The 25,223-nt window shown below is 41.7% G+C and overlaps 1 protein-coding gene across 8 annotated transcripts in view; it reads left to right on the top strand.

Moving 5' to 3' along the window:
* HIVEP2 (HIVEP zinc finger 2) overlaps positions 1-24,291 on the top strand; it is a 180,708-nt gene extending 156,417 nt beyond the window's left edge. For all 8 annotated transcript variants that reach the window (XM_059700529.1, XM_059700532.1, XM_059700528.1 and 5 more), the window contains 6 exons: positions 189-5,743; positions 7,382-7,536; positions 10,952-11,127; positions 14,723-14,824; positions 15,619-16,514; positions 21,818-24,291. In XM_059700529.1, coding sequence (XP_059556512.1) covers positions 575-5,743; positions 7,382-7,536; positions 10,952-11,127; positions 14,723-14,824; positions 15,619-16,514; positions 21,818-22,642 — 7,323 coding nt within the window. In that variant the 5' untranslated portion in view covers positions 189-574 and the 3' untranslated portion in view covers positions 22,643-24,291. The remainder of the gene's footprint in view (positions 1-188; positions 5,744-7,381; positions 7,537-10,951; positions 11,128-14,722; positions 14,825-15,618; positions 16,515-21,817) is intronic.
* The last annotated feature ends 932 nt before the right edge of the window (positions 24,292-25,223 follow it).

The following is a 25,223-nucleotide window of genomic DNA, read 5'->3' as shown; positions in this document are numbered from 1 at the left end:
AAGTTTGCTATTAATATCTTTTAATTGTGGAAATTATGTAGCAGCCATAAAAAGAATTTATTAAAGTGAAAGTCATTTTCAATTTATGCAATTTCAGTCTGGATATTTAGGAATGATTTTGTGGTGTGTGTGTTTTTTTTTACTTGATAACTGTTTTGACAATCTCTTTGTATTTCTTTTTCCCCCAGATCATTTTAGCTTAGTGAAACTGACAACTGAACTTTGCTCTAGTTGATGGGCAAAATTTCTCCTAGACTATTCGCCATCCCAATTTCATCCTAGTTGAAAATATTCAAATGCCATAAGAAATTTTTAGAGATTTACATTAGTTTTTGGATGGACTTTGCTACAATGGAGAGAACTGTGTTATAGCCCTGGTCCAAGGACATTACCATTTATTGCCCATAGACTGTGGGGTGAGTGTGAAAGTCTCCAAAGAGAAGGAGCATTTGGCAAGTTTGCAGACACCCTGGAACATGGAAGCAAGCAAGCTTTGAAACGCACAGCTTTGGTGACACTCCATGCGTCTGCAGGGCTTTCACGCGAATTAGCCCTTAAGATCTTGTGTAACAAAATGGACACTGGGGACACAGCTCTAGGACAAAAAGCTACCTCAAGGTCTGGAGAAACTGATAAAGCGTTAGGTAGATGGAGACAGGAGCAGTCAGCTGTTATTAAGATGAGCACTTTTGGCAGTCAAGAAGGACAGCGGCAACCACAAATAGATCCGGAGCAAATCGCAAACACAGCATCAGCACAACTCTTCGGTTCTGGGAAACTGGCCTCCCCTAGCGAGGTGGCCCAGCACGTCACAGAGAAGCAATACCCACTGCACCGTCCGAGTCCTTACTCATGCCAACATTCACTCTCCTTCCCTCAGCACTCAGTGCCACAGGGTGTCATGCACAGCAACAAGCCGCATCAGAGCCTCGAAGGCCCTCCGTGGCTTTTCCCTGGCCCTTTGCCATCTGTTGCCTCCGAGGACTTATTTCCTTTTCCGATCCATGGCCACAGTGGTGGTTATCCGAGAAAAAAGATTTCAAGTTTGAACCCTGCTTTTAGCCAATACTCCCAGAAAAGTATCGAACAGTCAGAAGATGCTCACAAGAAAGAGCACAAACCCAAGAAGCCCGGCAAGTACATTTGCCCTTACTGCAGCAGGGCATGTGCCAAACCCAGCGTGCTGAAAAAGCACATCAGGTCCCATACCGGGGAGCGGCCCTACCCGTGTATTCCGTGTGGCTTCTCCTTCAAGACAAAGAGCAATTTGTACAAGCACAGGAAGTCGCATGCCCATGCAATTAAGGCGGGCTTGGTCCCTTTCACAGAGTCAGCTGTCTCTAAATTGGACCTAGAGGCTGGTTTTATTGATGTAGAAGCAGAAATACATTCAGATGGTGAGCAGAGTACAGACACCGATGAGGAGAGTTCTTTATTCACTGAGGCTTCTGACAAAATGAGTCCCGGCCCACCCCTCCCTTTGGACATTGCCAGCAGAGGGGGCTACCACGGGTCATTGGAAGAGTCACTGGGAGGCCCCATGAAGGTGCCGATTCTGATTATTCCTAAAAGCGGGCTTCCTTTGCCCAATGAAAGCTCTCAGTATATTGGCTCTGATATGCTCCCCAATCTGTCTTTAAATACTAAGGCTGATGACTCTCACACGGTGAAACAGAAACTTGCACTCAGGCTGTCAGAGAAGAAAGGACAAGATTCTGAGCCATCGCTAAACCTTCTGAGCCCGCACAGTAAAGGAAGCACTGACTCTGGTTATTTTTCTCGCTCAGAAAGTGCAGAGCAGCAGATAAGCCCCCCAAACACAAACGCGAAGTCTTATGAAGAAATCATCTTTGGAAAATACGGTCGGCTTAGTCCCAGAAACACACTCAGTGTTACAACCACAAGTCAGGAGCGCGCCACGATGGGTAGGAAGGGGATGATGGAGCCATTACCTCACGTCAACACCAGGTTAGACGTCACGATGTTTGAAGATCCTGCTTCACAGCTGATCCCCAGCAAAGGAGAGATGGATCCCAGTCAGACGAGCATGCTGAAATCCACTAAATTCAACCATGAGTCCAGACAATCCCAGGCTATCCCATCTGTCAGGAATGAAGGAAAACTTTACCCTGCAAACTTCCAAGGCAGCAACCCGGTTCTCTTAGAAGCTCCTGTGGACTCTTCACCCCTAATTCGAAGCAACTCGATGCCAACTTCTTCAGCAACGAATCTAAGTGTCCCCCCTTCTTTGAGAGGAAGCCACTCATTCGATGAGAGGATGACGGGTTCCGATGACGTGTTCTACCCAGGGACCGTGGGAATCCCCCCTCAGCGCATGCTCCGCAGGCAAGCTGCTTTCGAGCTGCCTTCGGTCCAGGAGGGGCACGTGGAGGCGGAGCACCACGGCAGGATGCTGAAGAGCATCTCAGGTTCATCCTCGAAGGAGAAGAAACTGATTCCCGGGGACAGGGGAGGCTATGACTACGACGTCGGCCGGAAACCTTACAAGAAGTGGGACGACTCTGAAACACCAAAGCCAAGCTACAGGGACATGCCCGGCGTGAGCTCCCTAAAGCACGGCGGAGAGTATTTCGCGGATCCCTCGGGGCCGTCGCAGGGCGTGCCAAGCATGTTCGGAACCACGTGTGAAAACAGGAAGCGCCGGAAGGAGAAGAGTGTGGGGGACGAGGAGGACACCCCCATGATCTGCAGCAGCGTGGTCAGCGCGCCCATGGGCCTCATGGCTGCAGAGTACGACCCCAAGGTGCAGGTGCAGGAAGGCGCGCGAAGCGGCTTCGCCCTGGCTGGGCACGAGGGCGCTCCCCACGGCCACGCCGAGCGCTTTGACCCGGGTCGGCCCCACCTGCCAGCGGGAGGAAGCCCGTCTCTCGGGTCAGAGGAGTTACCTGCAGCCACTGATCCAGAAAAGGTGTCAGACCTCGGGGGCAGGAAGCCCCCGGGGAACGTGATTTCTGTGATCCAGCACACCAACTCTCTGAGCCGACCCAATTCCTTCGAAAGGTCCGAGTCGTCCGAGCTGGTGGCCAGCGCCCAGGAGAAGGCCTCTTCGCCGTCGGAGGCCGGTGACAGCGAGGTTTCCGAGGCCCCGGTGAGTCCCGAGTGGGCTCCCCCCGGGGACGGCGCGGAAAGTGGGGGGAAGCCGTCCCCGGGCCAGCAGGCGCCCCCGCAGGCCTACCACGCGCAGCCCCGGCTGGTCCGCCAGCACAACATCCAGGTTCCGGAGATTCGCGTGACCGAGGAGCCCGATAAGCCGGACAAGGAGAAAGAAGCGCAGAGCAAGGAGCCGGAGAAGCCGGTGGAGGAATTTCAGTGGCCGCAGAGGAGCGAGACGCTGTCCCAGCTGCCCGCCGAGAAGCTGCCGCCCAAGAAGAAGCGGCTGCGCCTGGCGGACATGGAGCACTCCTCCGGGGAGTCCAGCTTCGAGTCCACGGGCACCGGCCTCTCTCGCAGCCCCAGCCAGGAAAGCAACCTGTCCCACAGCTCCAGCTTCTCCATGTCTTTCGAGAGGGAAGACACCGTGAAGCTTGCCGCCCCGGGGAAGCAGGATGAGTTTGGGAAGCATTCGGAGTTCCTGACGGTCCCCGCTGGTTCCTACTCGCTGTCTGTGCCCGGCCACCACCACCAGAAAGAGATGCGGCGCTGCTCCTCCGAGCAGATGCCTTGCCCGCACCCAACGGAAGTCCCAGAAATTCGGAGCAAATCCTTTGATTATGGGAACCTGTCCCACGCTCCGGGGGCCGGGGCGCCGGCCTCCACGTTATCCCCGTCCCGGGAGAGGAAGAAGTGCTTCCTGGTGCGGCAGGCTTCCTTCAGCGGCTCTCCCGAGATCGCCCAGGGCGAGGCGGGCGCGGACCTGGGCGTGAAGCAGGAGCAGATGGAGCACCTGCACGCCGGCCTGAGGTCCACGTGGCCCCACGCCCCGTCCTCTGTGCTGCCCCCTCTCCAGGCAGAGGACCCAGGGAAGCAGCTGGTGGGTCCTTGTGCCCAGCTGAGCTCAGGGCCACTGCACCTGGCCCAACCACAGCTCATGCACATGGACAGCCAAGAAGCTCTGAGAAATCCCTTGCTACAACCAACATCCTATCTGACAAGCAAGCACTTGTCTGAACAGCCACATTTATTTCCACACCAAGAGACCATCCCGTTTTCTCCCATCCAGAATGCCTTGTTTCAGTTCCAGTATCCAACCGTCTGCATGGTTCACTTACCCGCTCCGCAGCCTCCTTGGTGGCAGGCCCATTTCCCACCTCCCCTGGCGCCACACCCTCAGAAGAGCTATGGCAAGCCTCCTTTCCAGGCAGAAATCCATCCTAGCTACCCCCTGGAGCACGCCGCAGAGCACACTGGAAAGAAAGCCGCTGATTATGCGCACACAAAAGAGCAAGCTTACCCGTGTTATTCAGGAACATCAGGCCTACACTCAAAGAACCTCCTTCCAAAGTTTCCGTCGGACCAGAGCACCAAGTCAGTGGATACTCCCTCCGAGCAGGTTCTTCAAGAAGATTTCACCTCGGCAGCCGCTGGGCCTTTGCAGTCCTTACCGGGAACAGTGGTTCCTGTTAGGATCCAGACCCACGTCCCGTCCTATGGGAGTGTCATGTACACAAGCATCTCTCAGATACTTGGGCAGAACAGTCCTGCGATTGTCATATGCAAAGTCGACGAGAATATGACCCAAAGAACACTGGTAACCAATGCGGCCATGCAAGGGATAGGGTTTAACATTGCCCAGGTGTTGGGGCAGCATGCAGGCTTGGAAAAATACCCCATCTGGAAAGTACCTCAAACCTTACCCCTCGGCTTAGAATCCTCAATCCCCTTGTGCTTACCTTCCACCTCGGACAGTGCCGCCTCCCTGGGAGGGAGCAAGCGGATGCTCTCTCCAGCCAGCAGCTTGGAACTCTTCATGGAAACGAAGCAGCAGAAAAGGGTCAAGGAAGAAAAGATGTACGGACAGATTGTGGAGGAGCTCAGTGCTGTGGAGCTAACCAACTCAGATATCAAAAAGGATCTCTCCCGCCCGCAGAAACCCCAGCTGGTTCGACAAGGCTGTGCTTCTGAGCCAAAGGACGGCTTGCAGTCGGGGTCATCTTCCTTCTCCTCTCTGTCGCCCTCCTCATCTCAAGACCATCCCTCTGCCAGCGCGCCCCTGAGGGAGCCATTCCCTCCCAGCTCCAGGGCACCCTCTCTCTCGCAGAAGTCCAGTGGGCCTTCTGAGAGCAAAGAGTCCTCAGATGAATTAGATATTGATGAGACAGCCTCTGATATGAGTTTGAGCCCACAGAGTTCCTCATTGCCGCTGGGAGACAGTCAGCTCGAAGAGCAGGGAAGGGGCCAGAAGCTGCCCGTTGGCATGCTGGTCCACATGGCCTCCGGCCCAAGCAGGAAAGTAGCAAACTCGACACTTCTTTTCACCGATGTGGCAGATTTCCAGCAGATTCTTCAGTTCCCCAGTCTGCGGACAACAACTACTGTGAGTTGGTGCTTCTTGAATTATACAAAACCCAATTATGTGCAACAGGCCACCTTCAAATCCTCGGTTTATGCTTCATGGTGCATTAGTTCCTGTAATCCAAACCCATCAGGATTGAATACCAAGACCACGCTGGCTCTTCTGAGGTCCAAGCAAAAAATCACCGCAGAAATTTATACTCTGGCTGCTATGCACAGGCCCGGAACCGGCAAGCTGACGTCATCGAGTGCTTGGAAGCAGTTCGCTCAGGTAATGGATGTTGTTCTGAAAGCATTCTGCATTGTGGATTTGATTGCTGAGCAGAATACATAGTGAAGGGCATTCTAAAAATTGCAAATAAAATGAAGGTTTGAGTTGGGGGAGTCCTGTGCAGCATTAGGCTTGGCCCTGGGTAAGAGAAACCATTGGTGTGAGCTCAGTTATAAGCATCCCAGGAAAAGTCCAAACCACAAGTATCCCCTCCACCCAAGTGCCAGGAAATTCTACCTCCGAGACTGATTCCTTTGGGTTCTTCTCCCTTCTGACTTGTGTTAATGACCTAGCACAGTGGTTGGCAAACTGCAGCTCACGAGCCACATGCGGCTCTTTGGCCCCTTGAGTGTGGCTCTTCCTAAGCCTTAGGAGTGCCCTAATTAAGTTAATAACAATGTACCTACCTATATAGTTTAAGTTTAAAAAATTTGGCTCTCAAAAGAAATTTCAATCGTTGTACTGTTGATATTTGGCTCCGTTGACTAATGAGTTTGCTGACCACTGACCTAGCAGATTGACTTTTCTTTTCATGCGAGGAATTCAGGAAATTGTGAAATGGGGGCATAGAGCAGGGAGTGGAAGGAACGATCAAACAGCAGATGGACAGGTTGTCAGAACTGAACTTCAGAGCACTGGTTCCCACTGACAATATTTGTTACTAAAATTTCTTTTCTATGTATTTCTCTCAAATCTCATTTTCCCAAGTGACTAGCTGGTTTGTTCAAAAAATGAACAATGAATGTCTTACATGTGAAATTACCAAAAAAAAATGTTAACGGAATTTGGGAATTTAATGCTAAATTATTAAAGAAGTACATAGGGGTTTTAAATATTTTAGTTATTTCAGTTACCATTTCCCTTCATTAAGTTTTGAAAATATCTCCTTAATTAGTAAAGATAGCTTTAATTGCTACTTTGGAATATAAAACTTGTTTTTAAAGTTTTTCTTAGTGCTCCACAGTATAAGTACCAAAGGAGTGTTTTTTAAAAATATGTTTTTATTGATTGCAGAGAGGAAGAAGGGAGAGAGAGATAGAAACATCAATGATGAGACAGAATCATTGATCTAGTGCCTCCTGCACACCCCCTACTGGGGATTGAGCCACAACCGAGGCATGAGTCCTGACCAGGATTTGGACTGTGACCTCTTGGTTCATAGGTCAATGTTCAACCACTGAGCCACACTGGCCAGGCGAGAAGTATTTTTTTAAAGCAAAATGTTAAATTTATTCAGTAGACAATGTCATTCTTTTCTGGTTTTATCCCTTATTTTTTTTTAAATATATTTTATTGATTTTTTACAGAGAGGAAGGGAGAGGGATAGAGAGTTAGAAACATCGATGAGAGAGAAACATCGATCAGCTGCCTCCTGCACATCCCCCAATGGGGAAGTGCCCGCAACCCAGGTACATGCCCTTGACCGGAATTGAACCTGGGACCTTTCAGTCCGCAGGCCGACGCTCTATCCACTGAGCCAAACCGGTTTCAGCTATCCCTTATTTTATGTAACCAGCCCATGACCTTTTAGTGTGGAATTGAGGCTAATTTTTAGAGATCAAAGAAGAGCAGAGAATGTGGGCTTCCCCTTTGTCTTAGAGAAAGCATATGAAATGATTCTCTCTTCTTGTCCTACAGATGAAGCCTGATGCGTCCTTTTTATTTGGCAGCAAACTAGAAAGGAAACTAGTGGGAAATATCTTAAAGGAAAGAGGGAAAGGAGATATTCACGGAGATAAAGATATCGGATCCAAACAAGCTGAGCCAATCCGAATTAAAATCTTTGAAGGAGGGTAAGGAAACATAAGTGCAAATGGAAAAGATTCAGTGTTAAGTCAGAGGAAACGGTCCTGAGTGCCTGCATGGGAAAAGTGGTATCTACTTGGGTTGGAAGGGTAAAGCGAATTCCTTTTCTATTGACATTTCTGAAGCCTGGCTGGTAATAGATAATGACTTCATGTCCTTGCATTCATGACTAGCTTTTGATGAACATGTCCCTATTGTAAATGGTTGGAGCCTCTGCTTTAAATCTTTATGCCTCTAATTTAGTATGAAATTGACTAAGTTGGTGGAATCTTCAAAGTTTTATTCCTTTATATTATTTTTATGGGCATTTGTGTGCTATTAGAGGGCATTTTTTATTCTATGCTTACAGAAATGCAGTCCTGCACACTCACGTATAATCCTAGGCACTAGTTAATTTGTTTGTTTTATTGCTTTTATTACCTACACTCTAGATTTCATTGGGATTTCACCAGTTCCACAATGTCCTTTTTCTGCTCCAGGATCCAAGCCAGGGGCCACACTGCATTTAGTTGTCATGCTTTCCCAAAGTCCTCTGGTCTGTGACAGTTCTCTGTCTTTAGGAATTTCTTTTTAAATGTTAAATTCTGAGTGGTAGAAACATGTTATAAGGCCCAATGACTTTGTTATCTGTATAGTTAATAAAAACTACACATATGTGTAACGTCTAGGTTTAGATTTTGATGGAAATGTATCTTTGATCCAGTCAAAGGGAGAAAAGCCCAGATTTTTGCTTTTAAAATTTTAAAAATATTTAAAGCACATTAACCACATTTAGGAGATTATGATGGAACCAGCCTTATCTGTATAACAGATCTATAACTTACATATTTCCATGTGCGTGAATTTATTCCAATTATATTTACAGGACAAAATAATGTTATCTGTTTGACTATAAAATGTTGAATGTTTAGTGAAATGAAATATTGATTTCTCACATAGATTACCAGTTTAGAGATGGATGATTAAAATTGATTCCCTCTTAGGTTTGGCCTTCTTTTGATGGATGTCGAGTATTTTCACTAAAACCGTAGTTGCATATATAGTCATGAAGCTTGTCTCGCTATTTTTTGACATCCCTCATCTTTTAATACAAACGAGAGAAATATAGATTTTATCTTTCCTCAGAGACTGAGAGGTCCCTGTGACTGAATCAACCCTCTTACATTCAGCAGTCTTCATAGCAGTGCACTTGTACTAGATTAGAGAGACCTTCACAGTTACTGTGTGCTTTGGGGAGCCCATCTCCACTAACGAAGGACACGAATGAAAAAGCGTATGTGAACATTTTATTGCTGTGCTTTGATGATCCAAAAGGATTGTGCCCATATTTCATTTCTTCTGCCTTTCATTGCCCAGTTTTATAGGCTATGTCCCAATCATTCCTTAATCTGTGGTCCAGTTTCTGCTTGGTGGTGACCAGGTTCATTCCAAGCAGTGTAGTACCAACTCTTATTTTGGTGATTACAAACTGATAACTTAAAAAAAGTATTACTGACCAGTTGTTTAAGGGTATGTGTTTTTTAATCTAATTTATAGATTTAGAATTTAATTAAACATATCCTTTAATTATTTTTTTAAACATCTATTAATTCTCACATCAAGTAGATTCATGGGTGTGCAGAATGGTTGGTTGGTACATATTTTACTTGTATAGATTTTTCTAATATAGAATAATAGTTTATACAGAACTTTACTATATTTCCATTCTGGAGTCAACTTAATCAGTTAAGGCATTAAAAATAAAATGATATTATTTGAAGGAAAAATGTATTCCCATCCACTATGATGATGGGCTACAATAAGTTTGAAGTACCCTTCTCCAAAGAAAATTAGCTTTCTATGAAATTCTTTTATTCTGTATTTCTTAGATAATTTCACCTAGTTAGTGGGAGAGAGTATTGAAATTAAAAGGTGAAAGATATTTTGCATCTGTAGGTTCTTTTCTACTTTATGACAAAACACAATGTGAGATAAAAGATAAGGTCTAAAACAGTTTTGAAGAACACGTTGATACTGGAAATTTTTTGTGAAAGAGGACAGATTTAAAGGATCAGAAAGCATGCAAAATTAACCAATAATTTTTTAAATCTCACCTGGATTGGCACTAACCAAAAAGTAGATCATATTAAGATTAAATAGTATCTATAGCAGATCTGGTATTTAAATACATGTGTGCATTTTTCTCTCTTAAAAATTCTTCAGTGCATTGGATGAATGAAATTGAACTTGCTTTTATTCCTGACGATGGATTAGCTTGGACCTGGGACGAATAGAGAAGTTTAAAGTGCTCTGAGAATGTAGAAAATTAGAAATCTAGTGCCTTTAAGTCAATCCCCAATGAACAAGGGCATTTTTATGTCAATTTACCTTTTGAAGTTATAAATAATACTTCAAAAGGAATATCTTTCCAAGAATGACATTTAGAACCATAATTCTAGCCTCGCTGTGATTTAGGAGAGAATAAGGAAGTAATAATATTCACAGATTTATTCAATAGAATGTCACCCTACTCCATGGCAGATTATGTTTCTTTGTATTCTACACAAAATATGATGTTTGAGCACTGGGTAGGTTTCTTCTGTAGATTATCACAGTGAATACCTAAGACTTTATTCATTTAACTGATTTCATTAGACATCCTTTCAAACTTCTCAACTAAATCCTCCAGGACACCAATGCAAATTTGATTGAAAAATTGAATCTCTAGTTTTCATTATGTGACAGTATTTCTCAGAAGGCACTTGAAATTTAGACTCCATTTGTATACAGATTCTCAGTCCTTGGGAAGAGCAGATAAAATCTGTAGACAACAGTTGGTGAGCTCAGTTCAGCCTGTGTAAGCTAGAAATTTCCAAGGCACTCTCGTGCCAGGATTGTAAAAATAGAGTAGAAACTTGCAAAGAAGAATTCTATTATCAGTTACATTAATTTTAGCAAATTTGGAGGGGTATGTGTGTTGTGCATGCACATCTTAGATTATGTAATATTACTAAATGATATATGATGATTTGAATATGTTGGGAGAACTTTTTGGATGTTTCTTGTTTGGAAGTTTTACTAGAATCCAAAAGTAGTAAGGCACAGCTCTGCAACTCTTTTAGGCTTCTATAAGCCCATTTGAACGTCTATAGCAAGTCCATATAGTATACTTAATAGAAAAGAGGAAATTCCATGTTGAACTAAATGTAGAAGAAAGTCCATTTTGTTTACAATACCAAATCTATTATCTAGCTCTTTCAGGCATTTATTGCATAAATTTCATAGGTTTTATAGCAGTAAGGTTGAATAATTGTAAAAGCCCCTCATAAAATTTTGCCATGCAAATAATTAGCTTTGGGTATGATTATATATATCGCGTGCTAAATTATTTGAAAACACACTGGATTCCCCTTTTTTAAACAGGTATAAGTCAAATGAAGATTATGTATATGTCAGAGGACGTGGACGTGGGAAGTACATTTGTGAGGAATGTGGGATTCGCTGCAAGAAGCCAAGCATGCTCAAAAAGCATATCCGCACTCATACTGATGTCCGGCCTTATGTGTGCAAGTTATGTAACTTCGCCTTCAAGACGAAAGGTATGGGTCTGATTTTTTTTTTTTTAGAGGAAAATCACTATTTTATGACTTCCATGGATTCCAAATCCCATTTTACAACTAACTTTCATCGACAATAAGATGGTTTTGTTTGTGAAAATATGACCCCATGAAATGTGTTTCCTCTCTCATGTAAGTGATCAAAGGATGTATGAGACGACGAGGCTCCTTTTACGACTTAAGAGCTATATAGAGTGAGGCCCAGGCCAGTAGTCTCTGAAGGAAGTGGCTCAGAATTGCCTGGATAGCTATTACTTCATGTTGGAAATATTATGTGGTCTGGAGAACCTTTGCACCAGTATTGAAATACTGCAAGGAGACAATCCATGCAGTGGCATTAGGAAAGCAAAGCAGCAGCTAGGGAAAAAACATGTGCCCGTGGTCAGTTTCAAGATTATAAATAATGTAGAAATCCACAGACTCCCAGGTGGGCCTCTCCATCCACAGTAGCATTAATTATGCATAGAAATTTGATAGCTTGGGATCTGTGTATTTATCAGCACAGAGACAATCTCTTATTCTTGGGTCATAACTAGGACTTGCCTTGAAATGACGTTCTGTGTGTTTTCTAAATCTGTTTTTAACAGGTAGTTTCATATGAAAGCATTTTACAGGAGAAGGTTGCTTTGACTATGTTTCTATCATTTTATAGAATCATGAAAGTGTTCATAAGCCCAGTATTCTCAGAATACAAACAATAGTGAATTAGAGGTGGTTTGACTTTTGTAGAAGCACATTTTACTGTTTTTTTGTAGAAGTACTAATGGATCCTCTAGACCAGTGGTTCTCAACCTTCTGGCCCTTTAAATACAGTTCCTCATGTTGTGACCCAACCATAAAATTATTTTCGTTGCTACTTCATAACTGTAATGTTGCTACTGTTATGAATCGTAATGTAAATATCTGATACGCAGGATGGTCTTAGGCGATCCCTGTGAAAGGGTCGTTCGACCACCAAAGGGGTCGCGACCCACAAATTGAGAACCTCTGCTCTAGATACCCCTCACCCTTCAGGAGCCTCACATCATTTTCCAAAGTTTTAACTTTCAATTTGCATTCCAATTGATCTGCTCCACTCCACATCAAGAAAAGTAAATATCAGAGAAAAGATAGTCTTTGCTAGAGAAATGTGTACTTATTTTCTTTTATAGTTAAACTCCTGAATTGTTTCAGTGGTTTGTCAGAACTATAAATGTGTAGCCTCTCAATATACCTGTTTCTTCTTTATTAACAAGCCAGAAAAGGGGGAAGAAAATGTTCATTTGCGTTTCAAAAGAAATACACATAAAGTCCTTTAAATATCATTCACTTTTGCACCATCAAGACTTTCATTTAGAATTTCACGAAGAGACTTCCTGGGAGATAATAAAATATAAACTTTAGTTTTAAAATATACTGCAAATCTGACAGTCATTACAACAGATATATCTTCACTGGACATATGATTTGTCTGCAGGTACAGCTGTGTGAACCACTGGGGAAAGAAACATTTTAAAGATATTTTTGAAATCAAATTAAATTTGGCTTTGAACCATTGTCTTGGAGTTTAGAAGGAAATAACTTATTCTTGGTCATTATTTTAGTTTACTATGCACCCTTTGGAAACGTGAAAATTTCTCAGAATCTTAAAATGAGCAAAACATTATGGGAATCCCTTCCAGTTTTCACCTCTCGCTGAGATCCTGTTATCCAAACCCCAGACACCTGAGCTCAGATCAGGAGCACACTCATAGGACCAATACTTCCTCCAGGCCCAGGCCACTCCTTCAGTGCCCTCCCTCTGCCACTCAGCTCCCCTCTTCTTGCTCTAAGCCCTTCAGAAGTTCAAGAATCCCATAAACCAAAGCCAAGGTGGGGTTGTTTCAGAGCCAGATTTCTAACAACACACCTTCCCTCAAGATAAAAGCTCAGAGCCTGACCACCTGCTTGAAACGGGTGGAGAGAAAAATACAGAAGAAGAAACACATATTAAGATCTAAATAAATTATCTTGACCCACTTAACATCCACACCCATCCACATACACGATTCCTAGCTCCCTTGCAGAAGTAGATGGTTTTATTAATTTATACTTATATTTAATTAATTTTCAGATTTTAGAGTTCTTGATGATTTGTCTACAAAAATGTTTGAGCTTTTTTAAAAAATTGTAATAATATAAGTAAAATAATAAACAACAGTGTCCTAGCTTAGAATTGTGACTCATATATTACATTAATAGCAAACTAAACACCCTTACAAGGGGAACAAACTAAGTCAGCAGGCTGAGGGTTTCCACCTAGATTCAATGAGCCTATTCTTTAAAATAAGGTATTTGCTGGTACACTGCTAATGCAGCATCAAAGGGCTTAGACAATATTATGGCCTTTACAACAATTAATTTCTGGATCTCTTTTGATAAGCTATATATGACATTTCATAGATCCTAAGTCAAGAGTGATTAGATCAGTGTTTTCATAATTTTTTACATTATATATAGCAATTATATAAATCTACAGAAACTTACATACACATTTGTATGTATATACATAATTGTATATCTCTCTGTCATCATCATACATATGTGACATAAAATTCTTTCTTTTTTTATAAGAATAATGGGAGTTTCAAGATAAGTAAAAAGGCAGTATTGCTGCCCCAGAAGAAACTGCTGTCATAAAGTATGCCAACATATGTCAGACAGATAGATGCTCAATACTGAGAATACGATTCCCTATAAGGAGTTAGCTAAATATTCATATTGTTCTTTGAATTAATTACAGGGTTGCCCCTAACATTAGTTTGGATTTTTTTTTCTTCTGATTAGTTAGGATCCTGTAAGTCTAATCTATATCAGATCAGTGCCAGGAGGTTGACTGTGTTGATAATATTTCATTGGGAAGTTTCTCTGAGATGTGTGACCCAATTTGGCTTTTTATGAAGTACTAGAGGCCCGTTGCAGGAAGATTCCTGAAAGAATAGGGCTTCCTGTGGCTGGAGCGAAGCAGAGAAGGGAGCCAAACCTGCCGAGGTGGGCTTCACTCCTGCCTCCGCCGCCCCGCTTGCTTCCCCCAACCCCCCGTCTCCGCCACCCCGCTTGCTTCTCTGCAGCTTCACTCCCTTCTGCAGCAGTTGGCTTCCTTCTATGTTGTCTTCAGTCTTCGCTCCGTGCCTGTGTATGCAAATTAACCGCCATCTTTGTTGGGTTATTTTGCATACTCATTTGATTGGCTGGTTGGCATAGCGGAGTAACACCAATTTGCATGTTTCTCTTTTATTAGTGTAGATTAGGAGGCTGACCCATTTGGGCCAAAGATATTAGATCCCTTCTCAGCCAGGAAAGCTTGGGATTCCCAGTTGTGCTTGGAGCCTACCCTTGAAAAGATGTGACCCTAGGTGTCGACACATCCTCTAGAATGAAGAAAACCTGAGATTGGGCTACAGCCATCAGGGCTTAATATCTTCACAAACCAGATTGTCCCTCTTCTGTTTGAATCAAGGTATCATGGGTAGAAACAAATCCCTGTCATCTCAAGTGAATTTTGGAACAATCATCACATTTTGGTAGCATTAATTATTTTACCATGTGTGTTTTCTAGGAAACCTGACGAAGCATATGAAATCTAAAGCGCACATGAAAAAATGCCTGGAGTTGGGCGTCTCAATGACTTCAGTGGATGATACAGAAACCGAGGAAGCAGGTATTTATCATTTAGTTGGTGGACTGTTGCACTACGTATGCTTCAGCTTTGTGGCCAGTGGTAAAATAAGTTTAGATGTGTGTTTTTTAAAAAATGATCACATTTTATTTTATAAATAAAAATTTAGAAAAGAAGTCTGACATATTGAATTGCTTGAAACCTACTAAGAAGAAGCAAATACATTTCATTTTATAAGTAGGAAGGGAGAAAGGTCTTACCAAGAAAATATTTCTATCTAGAACCATAAAGGAAATCCAGCTGTACTTTTGTTGTGTTAGGGATGTACATTTTATAAAACTTTCTGGGAAATTTAAAAATTTGAATGTCTTATTTTTCCTATTAAGAGGAAATAAAATAGGAAAAGAAAACATCATTAACCTCAATAGAAAGCCTGAGGCTCAGCCAAACCTCCTGAGATGCTCTCCTTACACATAAGCTTATACCTGTAGAGATAGGTTGTTGCTTTTATTTATTTTTTCTAACATTATCATTTGCAACATTACATACATATTTGTTGGGGGTTTTCTATCAGTGGTGTGATATCTGAGATATAAGGTCCTACTCTGGAGTTTTTACTATAAGGTGGGTTGACATAGGACAGGTACATAAAAGATAAGAACCAATGCAGGTTTACAGAGGTATGTGTCCAGTGAGTGTTACAGGAGTTCAGAGATGGAACTATCTACAGGGGCTGGAGGGTTGAGGAAAGCTTTTGGAAAGAGATGGGGCCTAAATTAACTCCTAATATTGATGTTTGGATCTGGAACTCCACTATCTTTGTTCAATTGTTTCAGAAACTATGGAAGATTTGCACAAAGCAGCTGAAAAGCATAGCATGTCCAGCATTTCAACTGATCATCAGTTCTCAGATGCCGAAGAATCGGATGGTGAGGATGCAGATGATAATGATGATGATGATGAAGATGATGATGACTTTGATGACCAGGGAGATTTGACACCAAAAACCAGATCAAGAAGCACCAGTCCTCAGCCCCCTAGATTCTCCTCCTTGCCTGTGAATGTTGGTGCCGTACCCCATGGGGTTCCCTCAGATAGTTCCCTGGGACATTCTTCATTGATCAGCTATTTGGTTACTTTGCCAAGTATTCAGGTTACTCAGCTTATGACACCAAGTGACTCATGTGAAGATACCCAGATGACAGAATACCAGAGGTTATTCCAGAGCAAAAGTACAGACTCAGAACCAGACAAAGACAGGTTAGACATACCCAGTTATATGGATGAAGAGTGCATGCTGTCTTCAGAGCCCAGCTCCTCTCCGAGGGACTTCTCTCCCTCAAGCCACCATTCCTCACCGGGATATGATTCTTCACCCTGTCGGGATAATTCACCAAAGAGGTATCTGATACCCAAAGGAGATTTATCACCCAGAAGACATTTATCACCTAGGAGAGATCTATCACCCATGAGACATCTTTCACCAAGAAAGGAAGCTGCATTGAGAAGAGAGATGTCACAAAGAGATGTTTCACCAAGAAGGCATCTGTCCCCAAGGAGGCCATTGTCACCTGGGAAAGATATCATGGCAAGAAGAGACCTCTCTCCCAGAAGAGAGAGAAGATACATGACTTCCATAAGAGCACCATCTCCCAGAAGGGCTTTATACCACAACCCACCGTTGTCCATGGGGCAGTATTTGCAAGCAGAGCCAATCGTATTGGGGCCTCCTGTGAGTATGAGTAGCTTTCTCTTTTTAATATGTAAGTCATAACGCATGAGAAGCTCTTGATAACACAGTAGTGTGGAATTTATAACATGAGTCTCTCTTATGGGGAGGAGTGAACTCAGTTACTGAAAATAGCAGGAAGACATTTTTATCACAAGCTATTGTCAGTAACATGGCTGTGGCATTACCCCAAGTGTAGTAGTATTGCATCAGAGCAGTGGTGCATTCCAGCTGGTAACAGGTGAGGGCTTCCTAAATGCTTTCTAAGCTTAACTAATTATAAACATGAGCTGAAACTTCGACATGAATAGAAAAGATAAAGTCTTTGGACTGTCATGAATGCTTAGACAAGCGGTTCTCAACCTGTGGGTCGCGACCCCTTTGGTGGTCGAACAACCCTTTCACGGGGGTCCCCAAAGACTATCCTGCATATCAGATATTTACATTATGATTCATAACAGTAGAAAAATTACAGTTATGAAGTAGCAACAAAAATAATTTTATGGTTGGGAGTCACAACATGAGGAACTGTATGTAAAGGGCCAAGGTTGAGAACCACTGGCTTAGACAGACACTCTTGTGAGTATTTGGTTGTCATAGTTATAAAACTCTTCGCTAGATAAGGATTCTGATTCAGGTATTAGTCTTGACTTTCAATAACTTTTTGAAAAATAAACTCATTACCTTGAGCACGACCTTGCTCACAATGAGTGAACATGTGACACTAATGAGGGACTGGGAGAAAAGAGAATGATCCCCGCTGTATGTTTGTAAATCAAAGGCATCAACATATATGTGTGTGTTTTACCATTACTTCCATCTCCTGCTAACCAAGGGCACATGCTTAGTGAGATGGGGGCCCAAAGAGAGTGGGAATTTGGGAGAGCTAAAAGAGAAAGTATCAGAGGAGATTTCTAGGATATGCCTCAGTGTAAATTAAGAGAACAACATTATAATCATGAATTAAATTTAGGCAGAAGGTTTAATGCAAATGCATTGAGGGAGGCCAGCTGCCTCCCTGTTACTACCATTTCACCAGCCTGAATCATAAGCTTAGGTTGTTGAATTTTTCAACTTTAGGAAAGCTCCCTGGTGTTGCTTTTTAGTCCCCTGCCACCAACATCCTCTTTTCACAAGCCTGCCATCAACTTAGTTTTCAAGCTGTAACTATTACAGAAACATGTATAGCAAACAGGATGAAATTTATTTGCCAGGCTAATAAACTAGCTAGCTAAGAAAAAAGAGGTAAGTTTCTACTAGTGTTTGTGTCTTGGTGCTGTTAAGTAGAAAGGAGGAATCTGAAGTTAACGCCATTGCAGCATAAAGAGTGATAAAGCCCTCAGGTGCCAGGACACTGCATCTGGGTGTAAAATGCTTTCTCTGGTTTAGACCCAGTGATGCTGGTGGTATGTGTGAGATGGGACTCTCTTGTTCTGAATTGGTCAGGTGGACTGAGACTGTGGTATTAGTAAGATGTTGGCGCATATTCAATCAATTGTAGTCACCCAAAAAATAAGCCTTGCTCATGCAGTTTAGCTCAGTGGATAAAGCCCTCGGACTCAGGTTTGATGCCGGTCAAGGGCATGTACCTCAATTGTAGGCTCGATCCCTAGCCCTGGTTGAGGCACAATCAATAGATGTGTGTCTCTCTCACATCGATGTTTCTCTCTCTCTGTCTCTCCCCCTCCCTTCCACTCTCTCTAAAATGTCAATATAAAAATATCCTTGAATAAGGATTAACAACAACAACAAAAAATAAGCTTTTAGTGCCAACCCAGTTTTGTTATTAAAAAATAATAGCACTCACAATGAACTGGGGCAAAGGAACTGAAGAAGTAGGCTAAAGGAGTTCATTTAACTTTTGCATATACTAATATGCCCAATTCACCTAGATATTTAATAGCATTAATAAACATTGCCATTTATGAAGCCCAAGTGCTAAGCCTTTGGTCTATCACCCAGTGTAATTATCTTGAGAGAATTGATAGCCCACTTCTTTGGTCACATGATATGATGGAACAGATCTGGGAATCCTCCCTGAAGGAGAAGCATTTGATCCCAAACACTTTCATGTCATGCTTTATCACACAGTTTCTGATGGGCAAAGGAGGATTTGTGATGTATGCATTAGCTTCTTGTTGCCAGACAAAATAAAATTGGCAATACTATGAGAAGTATTTCTCCTGATTGCTGTATTTGATGAGTACTTCACCCTTCTGAGTAATGTTTGAAAATATTAAATTGCATTACCCCTAAAATAGTTTTTGGTTTTTTTTTTTTTTATGGAAATGCTATTAGCAATACCTTTGTGGTTGCTTAACCTTGACCAAGGGCTCACAAGACAGTGACTGTGGTGTGAAAGGACCTTGTAGCCCAGCATATTACACTCATTATTAGTCTGAGTGGTAGGCCCCAGGGAGCAGGTTTGGAGGAGATGATATGCAATCACTGGGACTCTATTACCCTGCTGTTTCTGCCCTAATGCCCCCTGGTTAGTTTCAATTTTAGGACGAATGGATGACTAGATAGATAGATAGACAGACACATAATACATAGAATAAGAAGGTAAGTCTTTTTTTCAGTTAGTAAATATTTCTTAAAAGTCTACTATATGAGGCTCAAAGATAAGGGTGAAATGTTTGATGTTTCTGTCCTCATCTTTTCCAAATAAAAAACATTTCCATTTTTAAAGATTTGGTAGATCAATAGCAAGGAGACAAAAGAGTGTCTTGGTCCTCAGTACATAGTGTAGATGAACATTGTGTCCAGTGAAAGAGTCCACATTCGGTTCTTTCCTTTGCTATCTCTATGATCTTGGGCAAGTCAATTAACCTCTTTGGTCATAGTTTCCTAATCTGTTTGTGGCAGCCAGAGAGGTGATCCAAGCAGATTTTGGTCCTGGAAAGAACTTGCCATTCAACTGTAAGGAATGTAGTCAACTGAAAACTTCCTGCTGTTAGCTTCTTCAGGGTACACCTCAGTTTTTAAGCCAAGGCCATGCTTTGTTCTGGAGCCCCCAGCCAATGCCTGAGCCCAGATGGGTCACAGCTAAGCTGAGCACTTGTTTCCTTTCCCCCTTATCTTCCCCTGCATTAGCTCCTCTGCTCCTGCCCCCACCTCCACACACACACCAACCAGTGAAACCTTGCAATCCTTCCTTCTTAGCATTTGTTTCCAGAGGGCCTACTGACACTGTTGAAAAGATGAGTGGGATAATCTGGCACACGGGAGATATATATAATACAACCCACACATGAATTCATTATTTGTATTTTCACATCAAGATTTTTCTTACTTTGATTTAAATAAGTTGCGAGTTTGTTCACATATCACAACAACAAAGCATAAATTACAGAACACAATAGGGCTGCAAATGGAGTAAAAACTGAAGTAGAAACACCTTATTGAGAATTTATTAGGAGGGTGAAGAAGGGGTGAATAGGCAGAGAGAGGATGTGTGGTTACCTGATAGGAATTCTGCTTGTGTACTAACTTCTGTGGTTGTAATCATTGATTTTCTGATCAGTAAAGGTCTAAATGTGACACTTCTATTCTTAACACAAATCCAGTTTTGTTGGAATTTGAACACAATGAATAAATTTTAGTTTTACAAGTTCATCATTCCCTTCAAGAGCCTTGAGTGACAGACCTCATGCAATGGGAGCTCTCTCTCTATTTCTCTCTCTCTCTCAGGCTCCCTCCCAGACCCCATTCTGATTAGGGGTATGCAATGGCCATCACAGAATAGCAACCCAAAGCAAAATGGAAAAATAACCAACCGCATTTCACCTTAAACTTCGAATCTGTAACAACTGTGACTAAAAGAAGATTCACTTGATTATTTTCAAGTATTATTGTAGGCATTACAGTTCTTCAACCTTAATTGGTGTTTGATAAAGGAAATGTGCCTTTTTCAGAACCAAAGCAAATACAAGTAGGATTTTTTTGGTAGCATATAATGACTCTTTCATGCCATAAAATTCTCTCCTTATCTAACTTATTAGGCCCTTGTGATTATAGGGTTGATGATTACATGATTTCTCATGCACTTCCAGGACAAATCATTTGTTTTTAGCTTGAATAAGTTGGATCCTGGAGCAGGGTTAGGGCCAAGTATGGCACAGAGTAGTAGAGATGATGCATAATTTATCATTCCTGAGCCAATCTCACAATCTAAATAGAACTGGATGAATCATTAATGGTATAAAGCATACCTTGAGTTTTAGAACTGAAACATTCATGAAATGAATGAAAACATTTATTTTTGTCTGTCTCCTGGATTACTACCATACTTGACATGTTTAATCTCCATTTGATTTTAAGTTCTAAAAAAATAACAATAAACTGATGATAATCCATTAAAAGAATGAATCTCAGTCATTAAAACCACATAATCTCATTAAAACCTGATAATCTCACAGTCTAAATTGTGTTTTGCTACAGAAACATTTGTAGAAAATAAGTTTTCCATTTTCTGGGCTGGAAACCATGAAATCTGGAATTCTGGCCAAAAATTTTAAGTATCTTTAATTCATTAATTTATGAGAAGATACGTAAATGGAAGTAATAATATAAACAGAGGACTTAAGACACAGTTGTCTTTGGTTCCCACCTGTGTAGTTGAGTAAGAGCTGTAACTATCCAAAGTATTTAGAGTTAATTGCTTATCTGATGGATTGATAGTTTCCTTATAAAACCCACCCTTGATTTGGTGAAGACTCTGGTCATCTGTCTGGGGTGTCTCTTGAGCAGGAATGTATTTCATTAGACTAATAACTTGCACTTTGGAGCAACCAGTTTATGTATTGCCATCATTTTGTCATCTACTCGGTAAACAGGCTTGTTACTTTGATTATACTTATTAACACTTCAGAAAAATGTTAAAATTCTACATAGTATATAAATGGATGGTAATAGTTTTAATTTCTTTTGAATTTAAAAATCTATTATTAGTGTCGTTTTGCTTGGAAAAGTTTTTCTAGTAATTTTCCATTATTTCCTTTTCATTCTTTCTTATGAAAAAAAAAAGCAGAGTTAAAATTGTAACCTAGTATAAAACACATGCATGTTTTATCACATTGCTGTTTATAAAGTAAAGTAACTTTCCAAAGAAGGGCAGCTTCATTCAAGTATTCTAAACGACAACTGAGATACCTCTTTTGTATTGAAAATGAAAAATTAATCAAAGGATCAGGTAGTTTTAAAGTGTTTTGAATGAACCAGTGAAAGCGTGAATGGATGAAAAAGCTTGACCTAAGCATGAAGAACAGCGGGTCCTAACTGTTGTGCTCTCTGTTTCCAACCAGAATCTAAGAAGAGGATTACCTCAGGTTCCTTACTTCAGTCTCTACGGAGACCAAGAAGGTGCTTATGAACATCCGGGCTCCAGCCTCTTCCCTGAGGGACCTAATGACTATGTCTTCAGTCATCTTCCACTCCACTCTCAGCAACAAGTACGAGCTCCTATCCCCATGGTGCCCGTTGGTGGGATCCAAATGGTTCACTCCATGCCGCCGCTCCTCTCTGGTTTACATCCTCCACCCACATTGCCTCTGCCAATGGAGGGCTCTGAGGAGAAGAAAGGAGCTTCCGGGGAATCCTTCGCTAAGGATCCCTACGTTATTTCTAAGCAGCCTGAGAAGCCATCTCCTCACCTTTTGCAGTCATCTGGTCCACCCAGCATGCCCTCCTCTCCTCGGCTATTGATGAAACAGAGCACTTCGGAAGACAGCTTAAATGCAACAGAGAGGGAACAGGAGGAAAATATACAGACTTGTACAAAAGCCATTGCCTCTCTCCGGATTGCCACAGAAGAGGCCGCTCTGCTTGGGGCAGACCAGCCAGCACGGGTGCAGGAGCCCCACCAGAAACCCTCGGAAAGTGCACATGTTAGCATTAGACACTTTAGTGGACCTGAGCCAGGCCAGCCCTGTTCCTCAGCTACCCACACTGACTTGCATGATGGTGAAAAGGACAACTTTGGTACATCACAGACTGCATTAGCGCACTCCACGTTTTACAGCAAGAGTTGTATGGATGACAAACAGTCGGGCTTTCACGGCAGCAAAGAATTATCTTTAAGCACAGAGGAAAGCAAAGAACCTTCGTCGGAAAAGAGTCAGCTACATTGATCTCAGATGCATGGAGACTTTCATTTCCACATTTTCTTATTTTGTTTTGTTTTTTTCTAGAAATAGAGGTAATCAAGTTTATAGCATGCCTGTCCTGAGTTACAGTAGTTTGCTATTATATATACTTTTGTTATAGCAAAAGAATAGGTAAATTAACACGTCATCATGAGCCTGACCAAAACAAAATTTGAAATTAACCTATTGGGTCTGGTACTTTTAAAACTGTACAGATGTTTGTGCCTTTTCTTTACTTTGCTTATATTCTTATAAGCATTTTTTAGCAGTAATTTGTACATATTTTAGAATTTGTGTATCTGCTTTGTAATAAATGTAATTTCTTTCCTTTTTTGGACACTTGGATCTAAATGATGTAAAGCAAAACAGCATCAATATATATGTGAGGTTGCACTAAAACATATTTTTATATGATTAAAACTGAACAGCTTTTATGTACAGCTCTGATTCTGTAATACTAATATTTATTTACCTTGTTTCATAAATTGTACATTTTTTCTTAATGTTGTGGATTGCTTTTCTATGTGAAGCATGGGATTTACTGTTGCATAACTAGAACAAAAATGTATATTGTAAACAAGATATTTAAACTAGAGTATCTTATTCTGCACTTATGCATTAGTTACAAAAAAGATAAAGGATGTATCAGTCAGTTCTTAACTCTTGTAAATTTTTTTGTCTCTTGTTTGCTGGATTGACTATAACTTAAGTGCTGATTGTGATTTTAAACTGATAGTACCGTAAAGCATTAAAGTAAACAATGTGCTATTGTGAGTTTTTTCAAAGCTTTATAAATCAGTTATAAATAATATTAAAAGTATTTGGTCTTATGTGAACATGTTGATCTATATACTCATCGAAAAATATGGGAAAACATTCCGCCCCATGTAAATATGTACAAGTGCATCACTGGTACAATTTTATGTAACTCAGTTGGACACTAGGTTGCCATAGACCTATGCTAGGGTGTCTTTAAAAATTAAAGTGACAAAGCACATGGAACTTTGTAGAGCTTGGTTATCGGCCGGCCCGGTGGCTTGGCAGGCAGTGCTGGGCGCTGCCTGTGGAGAAGACCTGGGCTTAGAAATCTCCTTGGTTCTTGCTGCACACGATGGTGACTGAGCTAAGGCTACTATGGAGGGGTTACTCTTGGACTCTGAGGAGTGGGTGTGGAAGCGGGGAAGAGGCATGGAGACCTACCTGCTCACAGCCCTTCCTGTCAGCCAGTCCACACGGTAACAGGGTTGGCATCAGCTTTAGGAGAAGCCACTTTACCCTTTGGAAGAGGGGAAGAGTGTCACACTTCTGGCTATCTCAGGGGGAATGGGAGGAAGAAGCTTTCCAGGGGAAAGAACTTGTGGGAGCAGGATGTTTTTTGTATATGACATTCAAAGTGGGCTTTGGTTGGTGGCATAGGTGGGCAGAGCCTTTGTAGGTCCAGAGGAATGGCAGAAAGGGAGGGTACCACATGTGCACACACACACACGCACACGCACACACACACACACACACACACAATCTGGGTTATCTTTGTGCTATATAGTGGATTATAATTCTGTGAAACCAAGTTTGTATATTGAATTACATTAAGGAGTGTTCTTTAAAAAGAGAAATAAATATACAATTACATGCTTGAGGTGTCTAGTTTTTATGTGTTGTTTTACATTTTAAGTTTGCCCATTTTGGTTTCTAAAAAAATTTTGATGCTACCAACATACCATCTGTGCCTTTAATTGCCAGGCTCTGCCCGTCTTGCAGAATGCTAATATGAATGCTCTTAACAAGTGAGAAGACAGTCATTGGCTTCCATATGTCTTCCATTAAGACAGATAGTGGTCACCACAGTGTGGGCCCCAAAATGGACTCATCGGAATGTCAGCATGGGCACTTGCAGGGTATATTGTATCTGAAAAGAGTCATGGGTAAAGCAAATTATCATTTCCCCTTAGGCCTCCTCTCAGTATGCTTACATGTCTGAAATTTCACTGGGGAAACCTTTTTTTAAATTTTGTCAGTGTGACTGAAGGCAAAAAGCCAACTGAAATAAGTGCATCATAAAATATCTACATATCACAGTTCTTTTATTACAGAAGAGTAGAACCTTTTAAATAATGAAAGTAGAAGTTTATTAAAGGTCAAAATCTATCAGTATTGCCATTATAAAAATCTCAAATTGGTGGATTTACAACTCAACTATTTTCTTTTGTGAGCTAGACTGCCTTTTTAAACTATGTTTTACAAAGGTGAATTAAAGGTCAACAAAGCCAGCCAGCCTAATATCTGTCTGTCATGGAGAAGAATCCTTAAAACATTCAGTTACTTAGAGTAATGTGTATCTTACTCTAAACCAAGATCTCCCTGTCCAGATTTGCTTAAAGAACAGTTTCTGATTATGTATGCTGTTCTCATTTAGACCATATTACAATAATGACAATTTACAGTAAAATGCTAGGGTTGAATGATCTCAAAGTAACAGAAAGCCCACCAAGGTTATCATTACTAAGGATGTTGGCATCTACTTTGTCACAGTATACTGTCCCTCCCTCCCCAGGCTGTTTGACATCAG

This window comes from Myotis daubentonii, chromosome 6 (assembly GCF_963259705.1).
Source record: "Myotis daubentonii chromosome 6, mMyoDau2.1, whole genome shotgun sequence".
Lineage (NCBI taxonomy): Eukaryota > Metazoa > Chordata > Mammalia > Chiroptera > Vespertilionidae > Myotis > Myotis daubentonii.
Note: the sequence above shows the minus strand (reverse complement) of the source record. Positions and strands in the feature narration are given on the sequence as shown.